This window comes from Mus pahari, chromosome 13 (assembly GCF_900095145.1).
Source record: "Mus pahari chromosome 13, PAHARI_EIJ_v1.1, whole genome shotgun sequence".
Lineage (NCBI taxonomy): Eukaryota > Metazoa > Chordata > Mammalia > Rodentia > Muridae > Mus > Mus pahari.
This window is the reverse complement of record NC_034602.1, coordinates 6,583,880-6,604,068: the sequence shown is the minus strand read 5'-3', so window position 1 is coordinate 6,604,068 and position 20,189 is coordinate 6,583,880. Positions and strand designations below refer to the sequence as shown.

Below are 20,189 nucleotides of genomic sequence, written 5' to 3'. Positions count from 1 at the left end.
ACCATAAAATAAAAGCCCTGTCTTTTTTTCTAAAAGGTTACGTCTGGAGGCCACGCGGCTCATACTTCATACCGAAAACTACTGAAAGGACTATGAAACCCTCTATGATTTACACCCTCTCTCCGCATTAGGGTATAGATCTACTAGACTCTAAAAATACGGTGGGTTTCTAACCGACGTGAATATATGTGCATTATTTCAGAAAGTCTGTTAGAAAACTTGTCAACACATTATAAAGCATAAACCAGGACTTGGCTATTAAGTACGGAGATCAGAGGCAGAATATATACTGCAGGAAGTATGGGGAGTCTCCTCCGCCGGCAAGATAAAAGCGGGGAGGAGGGAAGGGGAGGGGTAGTCTGCTGGTCTGGGGTTTACACACTGTCGTCACTAAAGGTTTGGGAAAGAGCCCACCGAGCTCTCTCAATGAAAGCAAGCAAGGGTATTACAACCTCAAACGAAGTTAACTGAACGGCTAGAAAATAATTCTAACGTTGTCATAATTTACTACTTTTTAAAAGCCATTTCTGGAGAGGTAAATAAATATACTTATTGTGTGCCCAAGTGTGAACGTTAAAACTGACCTTTCACCCCGCTCCACAATACCACCTACATCATTAATCAATACTTAAGTAATATTTTTCAAATCTCTTAGAACACCACGTTTTTACTTCTTTAAACACTCATATAAACTTCCCCTCCCCCACCTTCAGGCGCTCGGGTGAATATCCATCAGTGAGAAGGGAGGGGCGTCACCGGTACCCTGGAGCACTAGGAACCCGGAGGGGGGCGGGCAAAAACAGACTAAATGCCGACGCACAGCCTTATTTTTCTGGGCTGGGTGAAATCTGGTTGGGGGAGGGGCGGGAGCAGAGGGCAGGTCCCATTTCACCCTGGGCATTTCATGATGGAGAAATTAACTATATGTTAATCATGGAAACGGTGTCGCTTACCTTTGCACTGGCAACCAGGGCAAGCAGCTTTTTTTTTAAATGTATGTTTTAAGATGTGGCTTTCAAAGGAACCCCCTGGAATCTGAAACAAGTGCAGTAACACGGCGGACCTACTTGTTACTAAGTGCTTAATTTCCTATGATTTTTTTAAAAAAGAAAATCAATAAAATGCTGCCAGTTATTTATTGGAAATAACCACAGATAGCGGCCCTGATAAGGTGCTGGTTTCAGAGAGCACGCGATTGTGTAATGAATTGTAATTCAGAAGGCTGTTAAATGTGAACCGCAGAACCTTTCAGAGGTAATAAAGTCATTACTTTTTACACTACAGCCAACCCTGAAAAGCTTTATACATACCATTATATATAAATTACACATATACAGTATGTATTTCTACAACATAATTTGTCCATGTATCTGTCTCCTTTCTGTACAGACTTTTATGGATGAGAGCAAGATTCAAATCTGCCCAGCTTCGTCTTGAAGAAGTCTGGCTCAGTATTGTTACCTGAAGAGGCATTTATTTATTTATTTATTTATCTTCCCGAGGCCTCTGGGTTGTACTTTCTTCTACTCTCCTCTCACCCTGAAGAGGTCCACCCCTGTGGCCCCTCCCCTCCCACCTCCCGTGGCGACATTCATTTGGTGATTCTAAGGCTGATTTAACAAGGAAAAAAAAAAAAACAGAGGAAGAGATGCTGACCTGCTCTGAAGAACTCAGTGAAAAGGGGAAACGGTGTCGTGCAGTTACTGCAATAGTCTTCCTGCTCCTCAAACCGAATTCAAGACACCCCCCACCCAAGGAAAATCAGCTAGAGGGAAACTGCATCCCCCAAAACAGCTTAGCCCACAGCTCTCCTAACGTTGGGCATCAAAATCTGTGTTTCTTCCTCAGAGGGGCCCGAAGCTTCGCCCAGTCAGGCGAGCCATTTTCTAATAGGTTTGAAACTTTCCTAAGACACAGGAATAAACAGCCACAAGGCTGTGAGGCTGGGAGGTGGGCGAGAGTGTGTGAGCCCGGGGCCCTGCCTTAAAACAATACAATCCCCCGGCGGTTGGGTGAATTTACGGAAACGACACCTCTCAGAGGAGGGGTGCGGGGTCGCTGGGTGCAGGCTCTAGAGGAGAGGGGAGGAAGGCTCCTGGCTCTGCAGAGACTCACAGACGTCCACCTGCAGCTCGGGTCTCCACCCAGAGCCCTCGGCGCCTCCCAGGGACTCCGTCCATTCCCCGCCCCCGCTGGGCGCTGCTAGATTTGGACCGGTAGCGCGGTCTCCCTGGCTGCTGCTGCTGCTGCGGCTGCTGCTGCTGCTGCGCTGCTGCTGCTGCGGCTGCTGCGGCGGCGGCGGCGGCGGCTGCAGGGTGGTGCAGGCTGGCTGGGAGGCTGGGAGGCGGGAGACGCTGGGGGACTTTGCAGCACGTTTCTGAATAAACTTTCCAATCGCAGGGGGTGCTGTTGCTGTATATTTTACGTAAAACTGAAAGTATCCCACGCCAGAGCGAAGCCCGCTTTTTGACAGCGGCAGCGCGCGCGCGCGCGTGTGCATTAAAGAGACAGGGGTTTATTTCCAACAGGTCTTCCCTAATTTCCAGGGAAGGTCTGCTGAGGGAACCCAGGGGTTCCGGGGTCCCGGGTGTGTGCGGTGGCTGCTGTCGTCTGGGCAGCGCTGCGGTGTCCCGAGGGCCTTACCATCGTGGTCTCACCGCAGCTCCTGCTAGCCAGTTTTCTTTCCTTTCCCCATTTTCTCTTTCCCCGAGTAACAGCTTAGAACAATTGTGTTCTGTCCTTAAGAAACATTTTCTTTCCTTCGCTCAGTGCTTTCGCAGTTGCCCTGGAGTGGGAGGGGGTGTGTCTCTCCCCGGATTCAGGCTCCAGGACCTCCTGCAGCGCGGCAAGCAGGTTCCCAGAGACCCGAGCTCTTGGGGCTACCCGTGCTTTGTCCTCGGGCCGCAGAGGTGGACGCTTGGGCGCCTCGAGCCCCGGCCCCGAGTGCTCCCCTCTGAGGACTGAAACACACCCGGAATCTGGCTTCACGGTCTATGTATTCCGATCTTTCTGTTTCTGTAAGCCTCGGGAGCTGGGGATTCAGGGCTTCTGTGGCATTCAGCTCCCGACTGTTTGTAGGGTCACTCAGATCCCGGGTCCCTGACTTGGTCTTGGGGGCTCGCTCCCGGCCCTGGAGCCTAGGCCTGCGCCGTCAGCCTCGCCCCAACCGCCTCTCTCCAGGCGGCGTCGGTTTCCCCGGGCCCTGGCACTAGCTTTCCGGACACGCGACCCTCCAAACTTGGGCTGGATTTCTCTCGCCAGCGCGCTCCCGCACGCCTCCCCTAGCCCGCTGCGGAGCTCTTAACTTGGAGGCTCAGCTCTCAACTTCGGGTGATTTTTTTTTTTTTTCTTTCCTAGCTTTCACTGGGCAAAGTTTCCCGAGCGCTGCCACGAGCTCCGGGCTAGCACTCCGGCCCTCGGCGTCCCCTGGCGGGGAGGGGAAGTGGGTGTGCGCACAGAGGAGGGTGTCCGGGACCTACTCTACCTGGTTTTCCTCCGCCCGTGCCTCTCTTGACTGGGCTGGGGCGTCCGGGAGCACTCTGCCCCCACCCCCCACTTCAATAATTTTTCATTTTAGGGTCGGTGAGTGTGTGTGTGTGTCGGGGGGAGTGGAGCGGGGCGCAAGTCTTGCTCCCCTCCCTCCTCCCTCCCACCCCGCCGCCCCTTTCTTCTCTCCGGGCCACGCCACAGCCGCGGCGCTCGCTGCGGCCACTGGTGAGCTAGCCGCCCCAGAGCCCCCTCCCCTCTGCCCGCCCCTCCCCCCAGGGGCCGCGTCTGGCGCCTGCGGAGCCCCCCGCCCCGCACCTCCCCCGCCCCGCACTGGCCATTGGCTTGTCCTGGTCTCTTTTTCATGTCCAGCCCCTGATGTGTGTCCATTGGTGTGAGCTTCCCCTTCCCTCCTCCCCTTCTCTCCTGCTCGCCCTGCCCATGTTTTGTGTGTCTCTGTCCATCCAGACTCCTGACGTTCAAGTTCGCAGGGACGTCACGTCCGCACTTGAACTTGCAGCTCAGGGGGGCTTTTGCCATTTTTTTCATCTCTCTCTCTCCCTCTATCCCTCTTCTCTCTTCCTCTCTCTCTTTTTTTTCCTTAAAAAAAAAAAAAAAAGCCATGACGGCTCTCCCACAATTCATCTTCCCTGCGCCATCTTTGTATTATTTCTAATTTATTTTGGATGTCAAAAGGCACTGATGAAGATATTTTCTCTGGAGTCTCCTTCTTTCTAACCCGGCTCTCCCGATGTGAACCGAGCCGTCGTCCGCACGCCGCCGCCGCCGCCGCCCGCCCCGCAGCCCACCATGTCTCGCCGCAAGCAAGGCAAACCCCAGCACTTAAGCAAACGGGAATTCTCGCGTAAGTAACCCAATAATAGTAATAATAATTATTAATAATCACGAGGGCGCGCGGAACGCTAAGCAAGAGTGAGGTTAAGAGAGGGGTGTGTGCATGCATTAAAATTTTTTCAGGTGAAAAACCTTCGGTAGTCGAAGTAAAAAAGAGATTAAAAAGGGAAAAAGCCCCCCATCCCCTCTCAAACGAGAACCGTGTGCACTTTTGAGACGGCACGCACCTTTTAATTTTTATAAAATATCGACTCCTCCTCTTTCCTTCTTTCCGCCGCTTTATTTCTTCTTTCAAAAAGGAATGCAATGATTTCTACCCTACTTTTGCAAAAATAATGAACAATGCCAAGGATGCGGACACTCACATGAAAACCTGGGGGTGGGAGCTTGAAGGAAAGGGGGTTGTTTCCACTTCACTATAGGAAAATGGAGGGAGGGGAGGGAGGGAGTCAAGTCTAAAAAACAATTCCTGGGGAGAAAAGAGGTGAGACCGGCCTCAGGACGCCAACGTGTGCACGGTCAAGTGTGCCGTGGGAGGAAAGTAGTCACCCCCACAATAGTATGAAAGTGGGACTGTAGAAGAGGGCCCCCGGCGCTTCCCAGTCAGCTGAGTCCGGAGAGGGGCTGCAGCGACTGGGAAGGCCGGGTGACCGGGAAGGATCGGAGTCGCGCCCGGCGCTGCCGTCTTTTGTTCCGGCCGGAGGTGGGTGTTTGTCCCGCCGCCTTTTGTGCGGGCTCCTCGCGCTTGCCCTCCTGCGCCGCCACCGCTGCCGAAGGGCAAGAGCAAGGGCCGAGAGAGGAGGCGGCCAGGGGCACGCGGTAGAGGGAGGGAGGGCGCAGGAGTCTCCGCCTGCGGGTTGCTGCTGCCCGCCCCTCCTGGGTGAGCAGAAGATGCGCAAAATAAATAATAATAATAAAAAATTAAAGTAACGCAAGAGAATGTACAATTTCTTGCTCCCCCAAAGAAGCCAAACATTCTGCCAGTCGTATTTTCCACCTCTTTCCTCAGATTAGTTCGCACCCTCTCCCCTGCAGAAATTCCACAGTCTTTAATAGAGAAAAGAGAGGAAAAAAAGAAAAGAAAAGAAAAAATAATCCCTGACACCCCTTCCCCCAAACCCCACCAAGTTGCAAACTTAGAGCGCTGGCGGCATGGAGAGGGAGAGAGGAACTCCCTCCTCTTACTATTTTTTGGAAGATTTTCAAAAAAAGTGGAAGTGGATTTTGATTGGGAAAAATCTCGTGTCTGAATGTTTACAAGCACCGCGTGTGCGGGAGCCTCCTGCCAACAAACAGACAGAGGACGGAGCGCGCCGCGGCAGCCCCGGAGCAGGCGGCCGCAGCGGCTGGGCCTCGCCCGACCTCGCCGTGTCCCAGTCTGGAGTCGGGATCGCCCACCCAGCGCTCGCCGCCCACCCGCCAGGCACAGCAGCAGGCCACGCTGCGACTCCGCCAGCCGGGCCTGCGCTCTGGTCCGCCCCTAGCACAATACCGAAACCTCCCTCCGAGCTCTCAGACAGTGAAAGCAGCTGGATCAAACTCGGTTTTGCAAAACATTTTTATTTTGTTAAGCAGCTGTAAAGGCGAGTTCTGCTAGTCCCCTCCACTACACCGGGGTACTCTTTTAGAGTCCTCTTGTCTTTAACTCTGGGCGACTGAGAGATTACCACGTGCTTCCCCCCCGCCCCCCAACTCCCCTATCTGGCCAGTAGCGTCTTGGACCAAAGCAGTTTCTTGGCTAGGTTGAGGAGGGGCGGGGCAGGAGAAGTGTGTCGAGTATGCATTTTTGGGGTGCAGGGTCCCCGGACTCAGAGAGCCCTTCCTTTGGGTACTTGCCCTCCACCCTGGGCCCATCTTGGTCAGGGGTTTCTGTGAGTTTATGTAAAGTGTTAGTGGCTGTGACGATTATCTCCACCTGAGGTGTTCTGGGAAAGGCGGGTGGTGGGCACTTAGAAGTTTGAGTCCAGTAAGGAAAGGCATGGAGCTTCCCCCCTCAGTCCCCCTTCAAACCCTTTCTCACTCATGACTCTTAATTTTCGACGAACGCTTGAAGGATCCCCTATGTCTTTCTGCATTTGTCGAGGGAGGGGTGCTCATTGGGAATTGAATTTTTTTCCCCTCTGGGCCCTGGAACTTGTCACACACTTCGGGAGCTCCCCCGCCCTGGCACGTTGCGGGGCCCTCCCTCTCCCCACCCCCGCGCATCTCTCCCTCGCCGCTCTCCCCCGCCCCCACTCCCACCGGCCGCGCCGGATACAGAGCAGACGCAGCGCGCGACGGTGTGAAGTTACAGCCCGGCCAGGTACCGGCGGGAAGGAAGGGCAGTGTTCGCAGGACTCGGGAAAGCCAGGACACTGGGACTTAAGGAAGGATGCAATGGGGGGGCGCGAGGGACAGTCTGGGAGGCGCAGTCGGAGCTGCTCTGTACTCTCCTCCCACTTGGGTCTCTTCTGGGACTCTCCAGGCTGGGAAGGTTAATCTCGCTCCTGTCCCGGGGAGAACACTGGACTAGGAGGCTAGATGGAGGGTATTGCAGAGATCACTTTCATTTTCTGGGTGCTTAAAGGGCAGGAGCCTGCCAGTCCATAGGGTGCCCCCAGGTCCCCCCCCCCGCCCTGTCCTCAGCTACGTGGACTGAATGAGGCATTTGGTCGCTAGGAGGCAGAACAAGATCAAGAAAAGCTCCACGAACTTGAACCTGTACCAGAGCCTCCCCCACCCCCTGCCCGGCGTTTCTCGGCGGGGGAGGGACGAGCGTTGGGAGAGTGGGGGTGGGGGGCAACGAACGGTTAGGCTGAATTCCCTTTCTCCACCCCCCATTACCCCTTAGGTCTTTGTTCTTCATTTTGACTTAAAAAAAAAAGGCTTTGGCTAAGGCCGTGGAGAAGCGCTGGGGCGCGCAGCCGACACCCCCACGTGCGTGAGGACTCGGGAGCTCCCGGCGGGGAGCCGGGTGCACTCTAGGGTCCTTTCAGGGAAGGCATTTTTGGTGGCTAGGGATGGAGAGTGCTCTCTTGAGCTTAGGGGCATGGCCGAACACAGGGATGTTGCAAGTTTGCCCTTGGCTTTTAGGTTCACTTTTTCCACTCCCTTCCCCGCGCAGAGCGCAAGTCTCTGCGGCCACCGCAGGCATACCGGACGGCTTGGCAACCCAACGCTCCCCCTCCCCGCCTCCTGCAGCTCTCGCCTGGAAGCCCGAAATCACAACAATAGTAATAGTTATCATCATAATGATGCGGGCTAGCAGCGTCATTAATAATGAATAACCGCGGTCGCCGCCTGGCGCGCACACGGTGCCCGGAATTGCGGGCGAAACACATTTGCACAGATCTTCCAAAGTAAAAGTGTTAGCCTGTGTACACAGAATGAATTTCAGGACCCGCGCTCAGGGTGTGCGCGAGGACTTGATCAGGTTATCCAGCTCAGTTTTCCAAACCTTACTTCCTTTTCCCAACAACCGACCAGTTCAGGGATCCTGCGCTCAGCGGCTGCCGGCTGCAGGGGCGTGGAGGCAGCAGCCGGGTCCCAGGGCCACCGGCCGCCTCCAAGCTGGGACTGTGGACCTGGAGGCCGCTGCTGCACGTGTTCGCAGCGCGCGCGGCCAGAGCCTGCAGCCTGGAAGGTGGCTGCTTGCTTTGTGCCTCGGAGCCCGGGCGCCTAAGTTCACTTTCTGCGCGGCCTACTCCCGCAGGGCCCCGGCCCGGGGCCTGCAGCCCTTGGCTTTGCTTTTGTTTCTTTGCTTAGCCTCTCCGATTTTCAGTCTCCTTTTGCTTTAACGCTTAACGCGTGTAGAAAAATCCACTTGGAAAACAAACTTGGGAGAGACACGGCTCCCTTCTCTCCTCCCCCTCCCCCCTGGTTTCCTTGCCTCTTCTCAACATTTCTTATAAGGATTTTGCCTCTTCTTTTTATGTTTGTAACGAGGAAGGGGGAGGACGGCGCGCGGGGGGGGGGTGGGAGAAGAGAGAGAAATAAACATGAATATATAAATATATTGGTCTGCTGTCGCTGGGATACTGAGGCCATCCAGTCTCTCTTGCTGAAAACAGAAACATTTTATTTTGTCTTCCTCTCCTTGTAGAGAGAATTCGCTGCTAATTATTGTGATGATTTGTCCACTCCCTTCCACTTCAATCGATGACTCCCCGCTTTGTACCGAGTTAGGCCCAAGCTTAGAAAGGGTGGTATTGTAGGGGAGAATTAGGATGGAGTTGAATTGAAGGGAGGGGGTAAAAATGGCTGAGGTTAGGAATGTTTTTAGGGGATGGGGAATTTGCATTAAAATACAGAGAAATTATCTGATGGCCAGAAAGGAAATGCTGATCACCACTGAGAGATGTCAATGCAAATCACTGGGCTGCTTGCTGTAAGAGAATTGTATTTTCATATTTTCTTTGTGCCCCATTTGGTATGTTTTTTTTTTTTTTAAATAATGCAGCAGCAACAATAAAAACACGGTTTGATATTTCTCTGCATATTACTCGGCAAATGTTTTTCAGGGAGACGGATGTTAAATGCATTTCATACATTAGGATAGAATTCTTGGTAATTAGCAATAATTTACGTTAAGAGCATAGAAAATGTTGAGGTTACAGGTTTTATATCTGTACATTTGATCATCTTGTTATTTTCAAGAACTTTGCCTCCTATAAAATTAATTAGGTGAAATGTGGAGGTGTAACCAGCAACCTGTGAATTACCACTTCATTTCCTAGTCTTGATTGTAACTCAGTTCAGTCACTACGTTTAGAAGACTTAACCAAGTCTGTTTTGTACCAAATTACCTTTAACTATTTGGTATCTAAGAGACTATCCTCTTTGCTTCTAAATACTGTTTCTACATTCTGAGATCCAGCAGACCCTGGGAACAACCACAACCACAACAACAACACCCAGCAGGAATCCTCACCAGAGGATTTTCAAAAATGTTTTACCTTTACTAGAAGAATTTTTTTTTTTTTTTTTACCCCCTGAGCCTTTCAGTCTCTCAACCTCAGAACTTGTAGCTAAACACCAGCAGCAGAAAAGGCCACATTTGCCAATGTTCACTTAAAATTTGTAGCTCAAATAGCAGATATCATGGATCAAGACTTCCCACTCCTCACTTGCTCAAAATGAAAGCAAATGCAGAGAAAAATGACATAGAGACACAAAGCAGAAGCAGGTCCCTCCGTTCGCCTCCTTTATCTGAAAAGCATGCTCGTGCATTCCGTATGTGCCTTTTGATCAGGGTGTTGGGCAAAGGGACATACGTGCTTACTTTGTTGCCTCCGTTAGGAGGGAGATAACCTAACCTTCATATTCCTACGGTGACCTATGTTAAATTAGGAGGCGTACCAAAGGCTAGAAATTATGACATGTCCTACTTGAGCCCAGGTGCAGCTTAGGCAGGACTCTCTCAATATTATTTCACCCAACACATCTGGGAGTTACTCCAGATCTTCCCCCTCCATATCTAGCCTGGGTAGGGTTGAAATAAATTTAACCTGAGTTCACTGGATTTTTGCACTTTATCAAAATCTGTTCCAATATTCTACACTCAAATTAAAATCTATTTTTTGATTCTCTGTGGCTTTAAGTTCATTAAATGTGAAATTGGCAGCTTGCTAAAGAAGGTCAGACTGATTAACTGTTTAAGACTTGTACATTTTCTGCTTCTCTTTCATTAACTGGCAGCATCCTGGACATGGTTTGTATTTTGTGAATTTTATTTTTTTATTTTTTTTTTAGTTTTAGTTTTTCTTTTCTTTTTAAGGAGATACTATGAGCAAGATTTTCCAGCTCTCCTTTCTCGACTTTTGAGGTTAAAAAAAAAATGATAAAAGCTACTCAAATAGATGCCAGGGTGCAAAGTTAAAAAAAATCCATGCAAACAGGGAAGCAAGGCGTGTCTGCCTTGTTATAACGTTTGCTGTGGTGATGTGTGCAGCCAGAGTCCCATAATGAAGCATTCTGGAGCTCATTCAGAAAATTCGTCACCTCTGACTACATTAGGTAAAGCATCTCAACTCCAAAGAAAAGGCGCTCGGTCTTCTGAAGTATGGAGCTTGGGTGTCCACTCTGATTTTTAATGTCATGGATGCCACCAAGCACAAACACATTTATTTTAAACATTCTTTTCTTCAGGATGAAAAAAAAAACATGACTAATTGGCTTATTTTCTTAAGTACTCAGAAGTATCCCATTTAGGGAACATGTTTGGGAAGACCTGTCAGTGAATGTGATGTTCCTTGAATTTTGTAGCTGAGAGGGCAGGGAGATGTTAGCACTGTGAAGTTCACCTCGTTGTGATGGGTAGACTGCGGTGCAAATGTGGCAGTCCTGTGTGGCTGCAGCAGCCTTCTGTGTGGAAGCCATGTGTGTACAGTACAGAGATTCACACACAAAGGCTGCCTGTGCTCATTCGCCTTTTTCTCTAATCTTGGGCACAATAGACAACCTACTGTATGGGGCTGGGGGGAGGGGAGCAAAATTGGTTTCAGCTCGTTTTTCCCCGTAGTTATTATTTAAGCAGTATGTGTGTGTGTGTGTATATATATATATATATATATAATGTGTGTGTGTGTGTGTGTGTGTTAACTGTTAAATCACATTCTTTCTAATATAGTGTGTGTGTGTTCTCTGGAGTTATCCAAGTTGGAGGGATTTCCTTTAGTACATGATGGGCAACCTCACTGATAGATTTAATTATTGATACCTCCAGAGCATTTGTTGCCTATGTCCACATTTTCTGGGTATTATGTAGAAGCTGCTCCAAACACTTGTTCTAGTCTGGTGAGGTAGGGGTGGGATTGAGAATGTGTGTTCCCCTTTTCTCTCCCCACTGGTTCCCTAATAATTGTGCTTTTGTTTCTTCAACCACAGCCGAACCTCTTGAAGCCATTCTTACAGATGATGAACCAGACCATGGCCCATTGGGAGCTCCAGAAGGGGACCATGACCTTCTCACCTGTGGGCAGTGCCAGATGAATTTCCCACTGGGGGACATTCTTATTTTTATCGAGCACAAACGGAAACAATGCAATGGCAGCCTCTGCTTAGAAAAAGGTGTGGATAAGCCGCCTTCCCCTTCTCCCATCGAGATGAAAAAGGCATCCAATCCTGTGGAGGTTGGCATCCAGGTCACGCCAGAGGATGACGATTGTTTATCAACGTCATCTAGAGGAATTTGCCCCAAACAGGAACACATAGCAGGTAAATGGGAAGCAAAGGAGGAAAAACGGTTTGCATGGTTTCTGTTTGTTTGCAGAGGCGTTGTAGTCAAGCAGGAAGGAGGTGAAGTCTGTCTGTACTGCTCCCTGTGACTGTCTATGGCAGCCTTATAATGTTAAGTAGTCATTCACGTGGCTTCTGTCCAGAACTCTGAAAATAAATTGTTTCCTACTTTACTGAGTCAGATGCAGGTGGGAAAGGCACACACCCGAGACGTCCTCGCCTGGCTCTGACGATGCCCACACTCTTCCCCTTGCCTGCCTCCTATTTTAAAGTGTTGAACCTTACCACACCACACCTAGCTCAGTTTCCAGTGTCCACTTATGGCCTTGGGGATGTATCAGACGCAAGGTAACCACACAGGCATCTGCCGTTGAGCCAATAACTAGTCTGAAGGGCTAGAAAGAGTTAACTGGGCTCCAGGGCTAGCCTTGGATCCATATTGGCTGTCAGCCTGTATGGGGCTGTAATTAAACACAGCCCCGTGCTGGGATGACACAGTGACCTTGACTTTAAGATGCCATTTTCGACTGGCCAGGCCAGAGTAGAGAGGGCAGTTGCTGAAGCGCACAGACATGCTTACTCGAAAAGTTTAAGGGCATGTTGGAAATTTCAAAAGGTTGGTTTGACAGGAACGGCTGCTCCCTGCAGCCTGCCTCCTCAGCTCAGTGATAAATGCTCCCCTGCGTTCTCTCTTGTTTCTGATGTGGTTTTGACAGATGTATCTTGATTTTGTTTGTGGTTTACACAGCCACATGTCACCCTTACAAATGTCCAGTCCAGTCTCCACAGTTTCTTCCCTAGCCTAATGTAAAAATTTTCTTGGAAAAAAAAAATGCATGCACATATTTAACAGCTTTCTTTCTCTCTCGGTTAAATTTTACCAAGGAGGTAGCTAGGTGTGCGTTTCTCGGCAGCTCCAGGGAAAAGGAATTAGAAGCTAACAGAGGGAATTTAATTCCCTGCCCTAGTGATAAACAGCATCACTAGGTAGTGGTTCTTAGAACACTGTCTGCTTTAGCATGTAGACAAAGCAAAAGCTGCTTCTGTGGGGACAGGGTTTCCGCATCTGGGAGGCAGCTCCTTCTCTGCATTGCCCCACCCTCCAAAAGCAGGTGTGTTCATTTTTGGAAAGGTAGATAGTCAGTCACAAGACTTTCTGGAACTTGTCTCTGATACAGGTGGACCATGGAATTGAACTGGGGGTGAGGGGGTGGCAGGGAAGGGGGAATTAAATGTCACATTGCTCCTCCCCCAAATCTGGAATTTGATCATTAAGATCAAGTGTGGCATTTTCTATCTTCTTCTTTTTTCTTTTATGCTTTCTGGAACAATACTCAACTATTTTCCTTTAGTGAAGTGAGGAATCTGCTTGCCAGGAACGCTGTGTGTGTTGAGTATTTTTCTAGAAGCTTCTGAGACATGGAGGTTAAGATTTTTATCTCCCCCACCTCCCTGTAGGATATGACAATGACCATTTCCATGTGCTGCCTTGTGACTGGAAGGAGAAGGAACAGAAGTGTAAGGCATGATTAATGAAGCAAGAGCAGGCAAGAACAGGCGGAAGGGGATTTGTCATCTTTGGAGATCCAAAGCCTTGCTAAATCACCAAATATGGAGTAAGGCTTGTGTGATGTAACATCATATTTACATATCGAGCTGCTCGTTTAAAAGACAAAACACAGTGTCTGTCAGGCAAGAATTAAAACCACACATACTCCGGAAGGCCTAAATAGCTTTTCAGTTTCAGGTTAGCCAGTTTGAAAATCAGGGCCTCTGTATTTACAAGAGGAATGTGAAGACTCAGGGAAGCCTTCAGATAAATAGTTAGGGCTTTTTACTTGTGTAGTTGGGACTTTACATAGATGTGCAGGGAAGGAAATAGCCCTTAACTGGTTGTCATAATGATTCCATGGTATTTCAAAACTATTATGGTATGGTAGCAGAATCTAGAGAGAAAAGAGAAAGGGTGCACATTTGAAATCTGTTTTGCAGGGCTAACGGTGAATTGTTTCCCTGAAATGGAAAGCCACCTAAGGTGTCTCACATACTCACAGGCCACACATTCGATCCAGAGCTGTCTCACATACTCACAGGCCACACATTTGATCCAGAAGTGTCTCACATACTCACAGGCCACACATTCGATCCAGAGCTGTCTCACATACTCACAGGCCACACATTTGATCCAGAGGTGTCTCACATACTCACAGGCCACACATTCGATCCAGAGGTGTCTCACATACTCACAGGCCACACATGCAATCCAGAGGTGTCTCACATACTCACAGGCCACACATGCAATCCAGAGGTGTCTCACATACTCACAGGCCACACATGCAATCCAGAGGTGGCTCACATACTCACAGTGCACACATGCAGTCCAGGAGAGGTAAACCTTTCATGCCCAAGTCATTGCAACACCTTGGCTCCTTCATGCTGTTTAATCACCTGCTCTTATCCTAGTATTGGCTGAACATAAACATCATAGTCACATCTCAAAGTGAGATCATGACTAGAATCATGACTTCTCATAATTCACAGTAATGAATTAAGGCATTTGTGTAGTGAAATTAACATTCTACTATTGTACATAAATTATGATGCTCTGGACCTCAGCTGCCCCTGAAGCAAAGTTCTGGAAAGATGGCTGTGTCCTCTCAGCTGGCTTCTCTGTGCCGGGGCTCCCAGGATTCCCAGCAGTAACCATGCAGTAGACATTTGAACTGTGTGTCATAAGGAGAGAAGCAGTGGTCTATATTGGGGAAGAAATATATTGATGGATGACTGTAAGAATGTGCTTGGCAACTCCATGAAAGACAGTCACTTAAGCATGCTGAGTAGGCAAGGGTTATGAAATGAGAGAAGTTAGATTTGAGTTCACTGTGTGCTCTGTGCCATTTTACAGGCAGAAAGCAGGAATGAAATCTTCCCAAGGAAAGCCTAGAATTTGGGACTTTGAAACAGGAGGGTAAGACAGCATCCTTAAGAGCTGCAGTAAAGTCGCACGCATGTTGGCTGTGCTCAGGCCCCCCAAAGCTGACCATTCTCTTTTTGGTAGGATGCTTTCCCTTGATAACTAGAGAGATGTGTGTGTTTTCATATGCTATGCACATGTGTGCTACCTATATCCAGAAGCACTGAACAAAGCTGGCTTCTCCATTTTGTTTAGATATTCAGAGCAACATACACACACAAACACACACACACACACACACACACACACACACACATACACACATACACATACACATATACTCTTATGAGACACAGAGAGCATTTTAACAGTATTAATTTAAATGGCTGTTAACAGCTTATAGTGTGTGGACCAGTCATCAATATGCAGGTCAAATACCCCAAATCAGATAGAAGCAGCCTTTGACCGACGGAGCTTTCTATCTATTTTTTGAGTCTTTTATTTTGTGATTAGTGAAATACCCATTGAAGATGACTGGGCGTAAAACTGTTTTCTTTCACAGAAAAGACCCCAGACCGTCTCACAGTGTCAGTCTTGCGGTCTTGGCTCATTGCACACGGGGATCTTTAAATTAGGATTAGCCTATCATAAAGTTAGCTTTTAAACAGAATGGGAAAGCACAAGTCTGCTGAAGTTCAGGGAAGCTGCTGCCACTGATGGAACATTGGGTCTCTCCCCCCAACATCCAGAATACAGGCATTTCCATTGGGGGTGTTTGAAATCACCTGCCTACACAGAACAGCGGATACCTGGATATGTAAGACAGGGTCTCTACGGAGAGGGAATTCTTAGCAATGATGTTAGCATGTTACCTACAGGTGAAGCAAGCACCACACTTTTCAGTCTACAGAGCCGACTTCCCTTTCCTTCTCTGTACCCACTTCTACCCAGAAGAAACGGAAGGATGCGTTTGTATATTAATTGTAAATGAGACTATAAATGGCAGAGTCTTTTATGGTTACTTATTTTTCATTTCTCTTTATCTGTATGATTCTGAATAAAAAGAAATACTGATCTACGAAGTCAATTTTCAGTGTGGCAGCGAACTCCAGAAAACACCGCCATTCAGAAAGCAAAGTGAAATACTGGCAACTGTTTATTTATCTCCAGAGCCCATAGAGCAGAGAATGTTGTTTTGTAACAAATACTTAGCATTTTCATAGCTAGGCTGTGCTTGTGCGGCCACTACCCACAGATTGATGTGCGTGGAACTGTGAGTCCTGCATACAAGCTGTATTTGTAAATAAGACAGAGAAAGGTTGTGGATGGGCAGCTTGGATGTTTTGTCAAAGTACAATGTCAGAGAGACTCTAAGACACATTGTAAATAGAACTGTCACAGTGACTGCGTGGTAGAGCTGCAGAAGTGTCCTACAATTGTTGGCATTGTTAGAGGACTTTTGAAAGCTTAATTAAACACAGTGGCTCGCATGGTTGCTAAATTTACTTTGGAAAGACAAAAAAGAAAAACAAAATTTAACATATAGAAGATCACAAGGATCTCAAAGTTCCTCAGATGTCACCCTCTTGGTGGCACAGGAAAGATGCATTGCACATCTTCCTGGGCACCTTTCAGAAATAATAGTTTTGAGACTAGGCCCACGTGATATGGAGAGCATCCTGTGTGAGATGTGGAGCCTGTGCTCTCATTCTTCTGTCTCCTGCTGTTACAGACAGTTAATGTAAAAATGGCCTTTTATTGGAAACACAAATATGTATTCACTTCAAGAATAGGAGCAGAGGGGGAAAAAGCATCCCTCCCTCCTCTGTTTATTCTGTGAAAACTAAAACAAACAAACAAAAACCGCAAGTGCTGTAATTTCTCAGATCAACCCATCCTTGTTGTGGGGCAGGTTGTGTACTTTCTTTTTTTCAAGGAGCTGAAGTATGCCTTGCACGCCTTCCTCCCAGGGAGTGTGGCATTTAACTGTGGGGCTGTTCAGGGGCTAGAAAATGCATCTGGATGTAGAACTGCCAGGCTGGGCCAGGATAGGCACCTTCAGTTCAAAGAGAGGCGAATTGGGCACATTAATGGCACATTTCAGAGTCCTGAAAAAATCATTAGTTTTACACTGTAGCTTCTGTCTTTGGCCAACATGGGGGAGCTAAATTGTGGCACATAACAAATATGGAATGCAGATTTTAGATTTTCATGCTGTCTTCCTGGTGGTGTTGAATAAAGGACACGGAGCAAATGGTTCTTCATAGTTGCCACTGAGTAAGAAAGTTTGGCTTTCCTGTGGGGGAAGATGTAAAAATTGAAGGGAGAAGGACAGCCCATGGAAGATGTCACTGGGCACTTATGTGATCTTTCTTGGTTGCATCCTTTATGACACAAGGAAGTTATTTGACAAAATTCACTTCAAGACCCAGTAGTACTGGCCCCTTTCAGTAGAAAGCGCTTAGCATCAAGCTGGACCGAGTTTGGCACATTGCCACAATTTAGCGTGAGATTTAATCACCAAGGGTCTTTGGTACCTTTCTGCTAGTTCAGATTTTATTTGGGTCATGACTATGTCCGCGCTGTTTCTATTTCAAAGAAAAAATACATTTTTTAGTGTAGGGCCCATTTTTAATATTTCAAACAGGTTTTTATTTTATGTGTTAATTTGGAGGATGTTAATAAAGTTCATAAAATATGTGCAGACTATATAATTTAATGGAGAATAACTGGTATTTTTTATTTGTAATACAAATAGAAAATTGACCACTGTGGCCTCCTCTCTGTTCCTTTAGTGGTCCAGGTAAATCAGTGCCCTTAAGCTGCTGTTCCCTCTCGCTGCCAAGAGTCTGGAGCCCCGGCCAATATCTGTAAATTTACCTTTGTAATTTGCCATGTAGTTTTTGCAACAATGACCTAATTAATTTGAGCACGAACCATATTATTGCTACTGGACTCATTTTCTGTCACAAACTTAATTTCCAGGAAATGCAACCTGACGAATAAGAATTCTTTAGCTCTCCACATGTGTTCTCTGAGACCAAAGGCAAATTTAAAATAATAATAATAATACTAAAATGCCAGCACTATTAAAGGCAATACGCTTGATGCCAAACTCAATCTGAAGCTGGTAAACATCGAACTGTATTTCTAATCAGTTCTGAATGTAACGTATTCCATATTGACTTCGCTGGATTCTGTCTCTGCCTTTTACTGGCCAGCTGCACTCCTCTCTGCATTTTTAAAACATTTCAGCAGAGGATTTTGCTGTTCTTAGCAGGGTTAGTAACTTGGGGTCTATTTCTGAGCTCATTCGTCATTCTGAGATGGCATTGAGTTAGGTTGGCAAGGGAAGGATTTGAGGCATGGGGGGGGGGGTGGCGAGGTCACTTCTGATCCCAGCAGGGAATAGGTGAGCTTCATTTGCCTTTACAATAGGCGTACAGTTACTGCACCTTGGAGGGGCTCTCAGGTGCCGCTCAGATGGGCGCATGTAAATGCCCTGTCAGATGTGGCATTGGAATATTAATGCTTCCTCCACTGCTGCACCATAATAAAGCTGTACACAGCGAGCTTAATATGCAGCTAGGCTAGGGAATTGTATAAACTTAGATAGCCCAGTGTGAGAGACAGCGATGGAAGAATGCATGCTATGCTACAGTTCCCGGCTTGTTCTGCTTTGATCTATAGCAAAATGAAAACATCATCTATTCCTCCTCACAGAGTTGTCTCCCCAACTCTGCTGCCTCCCAGTCCACTCCAGCCAGTTAAGGTTTTCTTTTTTGCCCTTTCCCTTTCCCTTTCCCTTTTCCTTTTCCTTTTCCTTTTCCTTTCCCTTTTCCTTCTCTCTCTCTCTCTCTCTCTCTCTCTCTCTCTCTCTCTCTGCTGGTATGGAGGAGAAACTCAACATAATTTGTTTCATATGGTTAATTACAGGCATTTGAATATTTAAAATTTAAAATAGCCATGGTTCGAGCTTTTTCTGTTACAAAATTTGAACAAAGGGATTACCGTGTAAATATTTGTGGTGATTTGCAACACCCCTCTTCTCCCATTAAACACACATGCACACATCCACACTGCTGATTTAAGGACTCCTATACCTTTATTTATATTTCTTTTTAAAAACCTACTCTCAATTGGAGCTCCATTAAAATATTTTTCCATTATATTTTTGAGTCTGTTATTGCTTGAGGTTTTTATAGAGAATTTTTATAATGTGTTCATTTAACAGAACCAACAGCTGTCAGAACCAGTTGTGGTAAATCCACAAAACATACAAAGAAAAATACACAGGTTTTCCTGAAACAAAACACTTGGAAAAATAAGCTGCCAGAACCGGGGAATTAGAAGTTGTGACCAGGGAACTGAGGTGTCTCCTCAGGCTTGCCCCAGGGACTGTGCGGGTGATGCAACCCTGCTGGAAGGTTAACTTGGGCAGGGTGCTCCACTAAGGCGTGTGCTGTGTGCAGCTGACCCGTGCACCAGAGGGCTGGGCCTTCCACAGCTCCCCTAGCTCCTGCCTTCCTTGCCCTCCTTTTAATCTACCTAGGTAAATACTAAGGTCTTAAGGGTGCTAATTACACTCACCTAGACTTGAGATGTTCAGGTAGAGACTAATGTAAGCAGTGAGAAAGGCGCCTTGCATGTGCCTTCTCCAGACAGGCTTGCAGCATGTTGTTCAGGACCAGATCTGTCTCCACCAGGCGATTCCCACTGGGGCCCTGGAGCAGGTCTGTTGACGAAGGGAATACCTGGAGGCCTTTGGTCACTCACAATGAGTTTTTGTTTATACCTTCACTGTCGTTAACTTTGGTGAAGAACGATTACACCTACAATTTGATCTGGCCTTTAGATAGACACAAATTCACCTATTAAAAACTCCCACTAAAATCAATAATGGACTATCTGTGGAACTCTGTGGAACCCATAGAGGTGCTTTGAAAACAAACACAGGTGCTGCTGTGACTCTCCAATGCTTCCTTCATTTTGGTTTTCGAACTTTTTAAAACACACAGGGAAGCCTCCTACTAAGCACAGGCCACCACATATCCTACTAAGCACAGGCCACCAAATTTATATTCATTAGTTGCTTGTTTTCTTGCTAGGTAATGATGCGGTCAAGAACGTTAAAGAAAGCAATCACACCTGTTAATTTTTCGGGAAGATTCTTAACTCGCTGGACACAATGCTTGACTTGCTGAATCTAGTCTTTTATGTTTCAAAGACAGAACATCTCATTGGACAAAAGATAGAGCCTTCCCCATCCCAACTCCACGTATGTCATGATTTCATGGTATGCATACATTTAAGGGACTGGCCACAAGGAACCTTTTTTAAGCCCTGCCCCAGCCAAAAATCCTTTGCGTTTACATTTAAAACAATGTATTAACCAATGTTGGAATGAAAGTCTCTGGAGCTTCTCCTCCATCCCACCTTAAGATTTAAAAAGATTATTCTTTTACATTTAAAAGTGAGCACCGACTACTGAAAAATCATTTCAAGGCTGAAATTTTTTAAAATAATAAATTGTAACCTTCTCATGTTGTGTTTTTGTTATGTTAAAGGGGAAAATCAATAAGGAAAAATTTAATTCTGATAAAGATACTCTTGGATCTTTGAAAACAACTGCTGTCCTTTTAACTAAAACATTTGAGCAGCTTCAAAGACTATGTATTTCTTCTGATCTTAGAGCTGTGTGACTGGTAGCAGGCAGGAA

At 47.2% G+C, this 20,189-nt stretch overlaps 2 protein-coding genes across 9 annotated transcripts in view; one reads left to right on the top strand and one right to left on the bottom strand.

The window, feature by feature from the left end:
- Positions 1–999: 999 nt before the first annotated feature.
- LOC115065210 lies at positions 1,000–3,935 on the bottom strand. The gene has a single exon (XM_029544993.1). It carries the CDS (start codon positions 2,498–2,500, stop codon positions 2,072–2,074), a length of 429 nt encoding a protein of 142 aa, XP_029400853.1. The 5' UTR covers positions 2,501–3,935; the 3' UTR covers positions 1,000–2,071.
- The window catches only part of Bcl11a (BAF chromatin remodeling complex subunit BCL11A), a 96,088-nt gene continuing 79,167 nt past the window's right edge, over positions 3,269–20,189 (top strand). For 4 of the 8 annotated variants that reach the window (XM_021211208.2, XM_021211206.2, XM_021211204.2 and 1 more), the window contains exons 1-2: positions 3,910–4,351; positions 11,206–11,535. In XM_021211208.2, the coding sequence (XP_021066867.1) occupies positions 4,297–4,351; positions 11,206–11,535 (385 nt within the window). In that variant the 5' untranslated portion in view covers positions 3,910–4,296. Of the gene's footprint in view, positions 3,331–3,642; positions 3,715–3,909; positions 4,352–6,595; positions 6,644–11,205; positions 11,536–20,189 lie in introns of those variants that run through there. The other 4 variants (XM_021211209.1, XM_021211207.1, XM_029544990.1 and 1 more) reach the window with 3 other exon arrangements.

Excerpts from the sequence above, each read along its gene's own strand:
- LOC115065210 (XM_029544993.1), bottom strand. The coding sequence starts at position 2,500 with ATGCACACGCGCGCGCGCGCGCTGCCGCTGTCAAAAAGCGGGCTTCGC.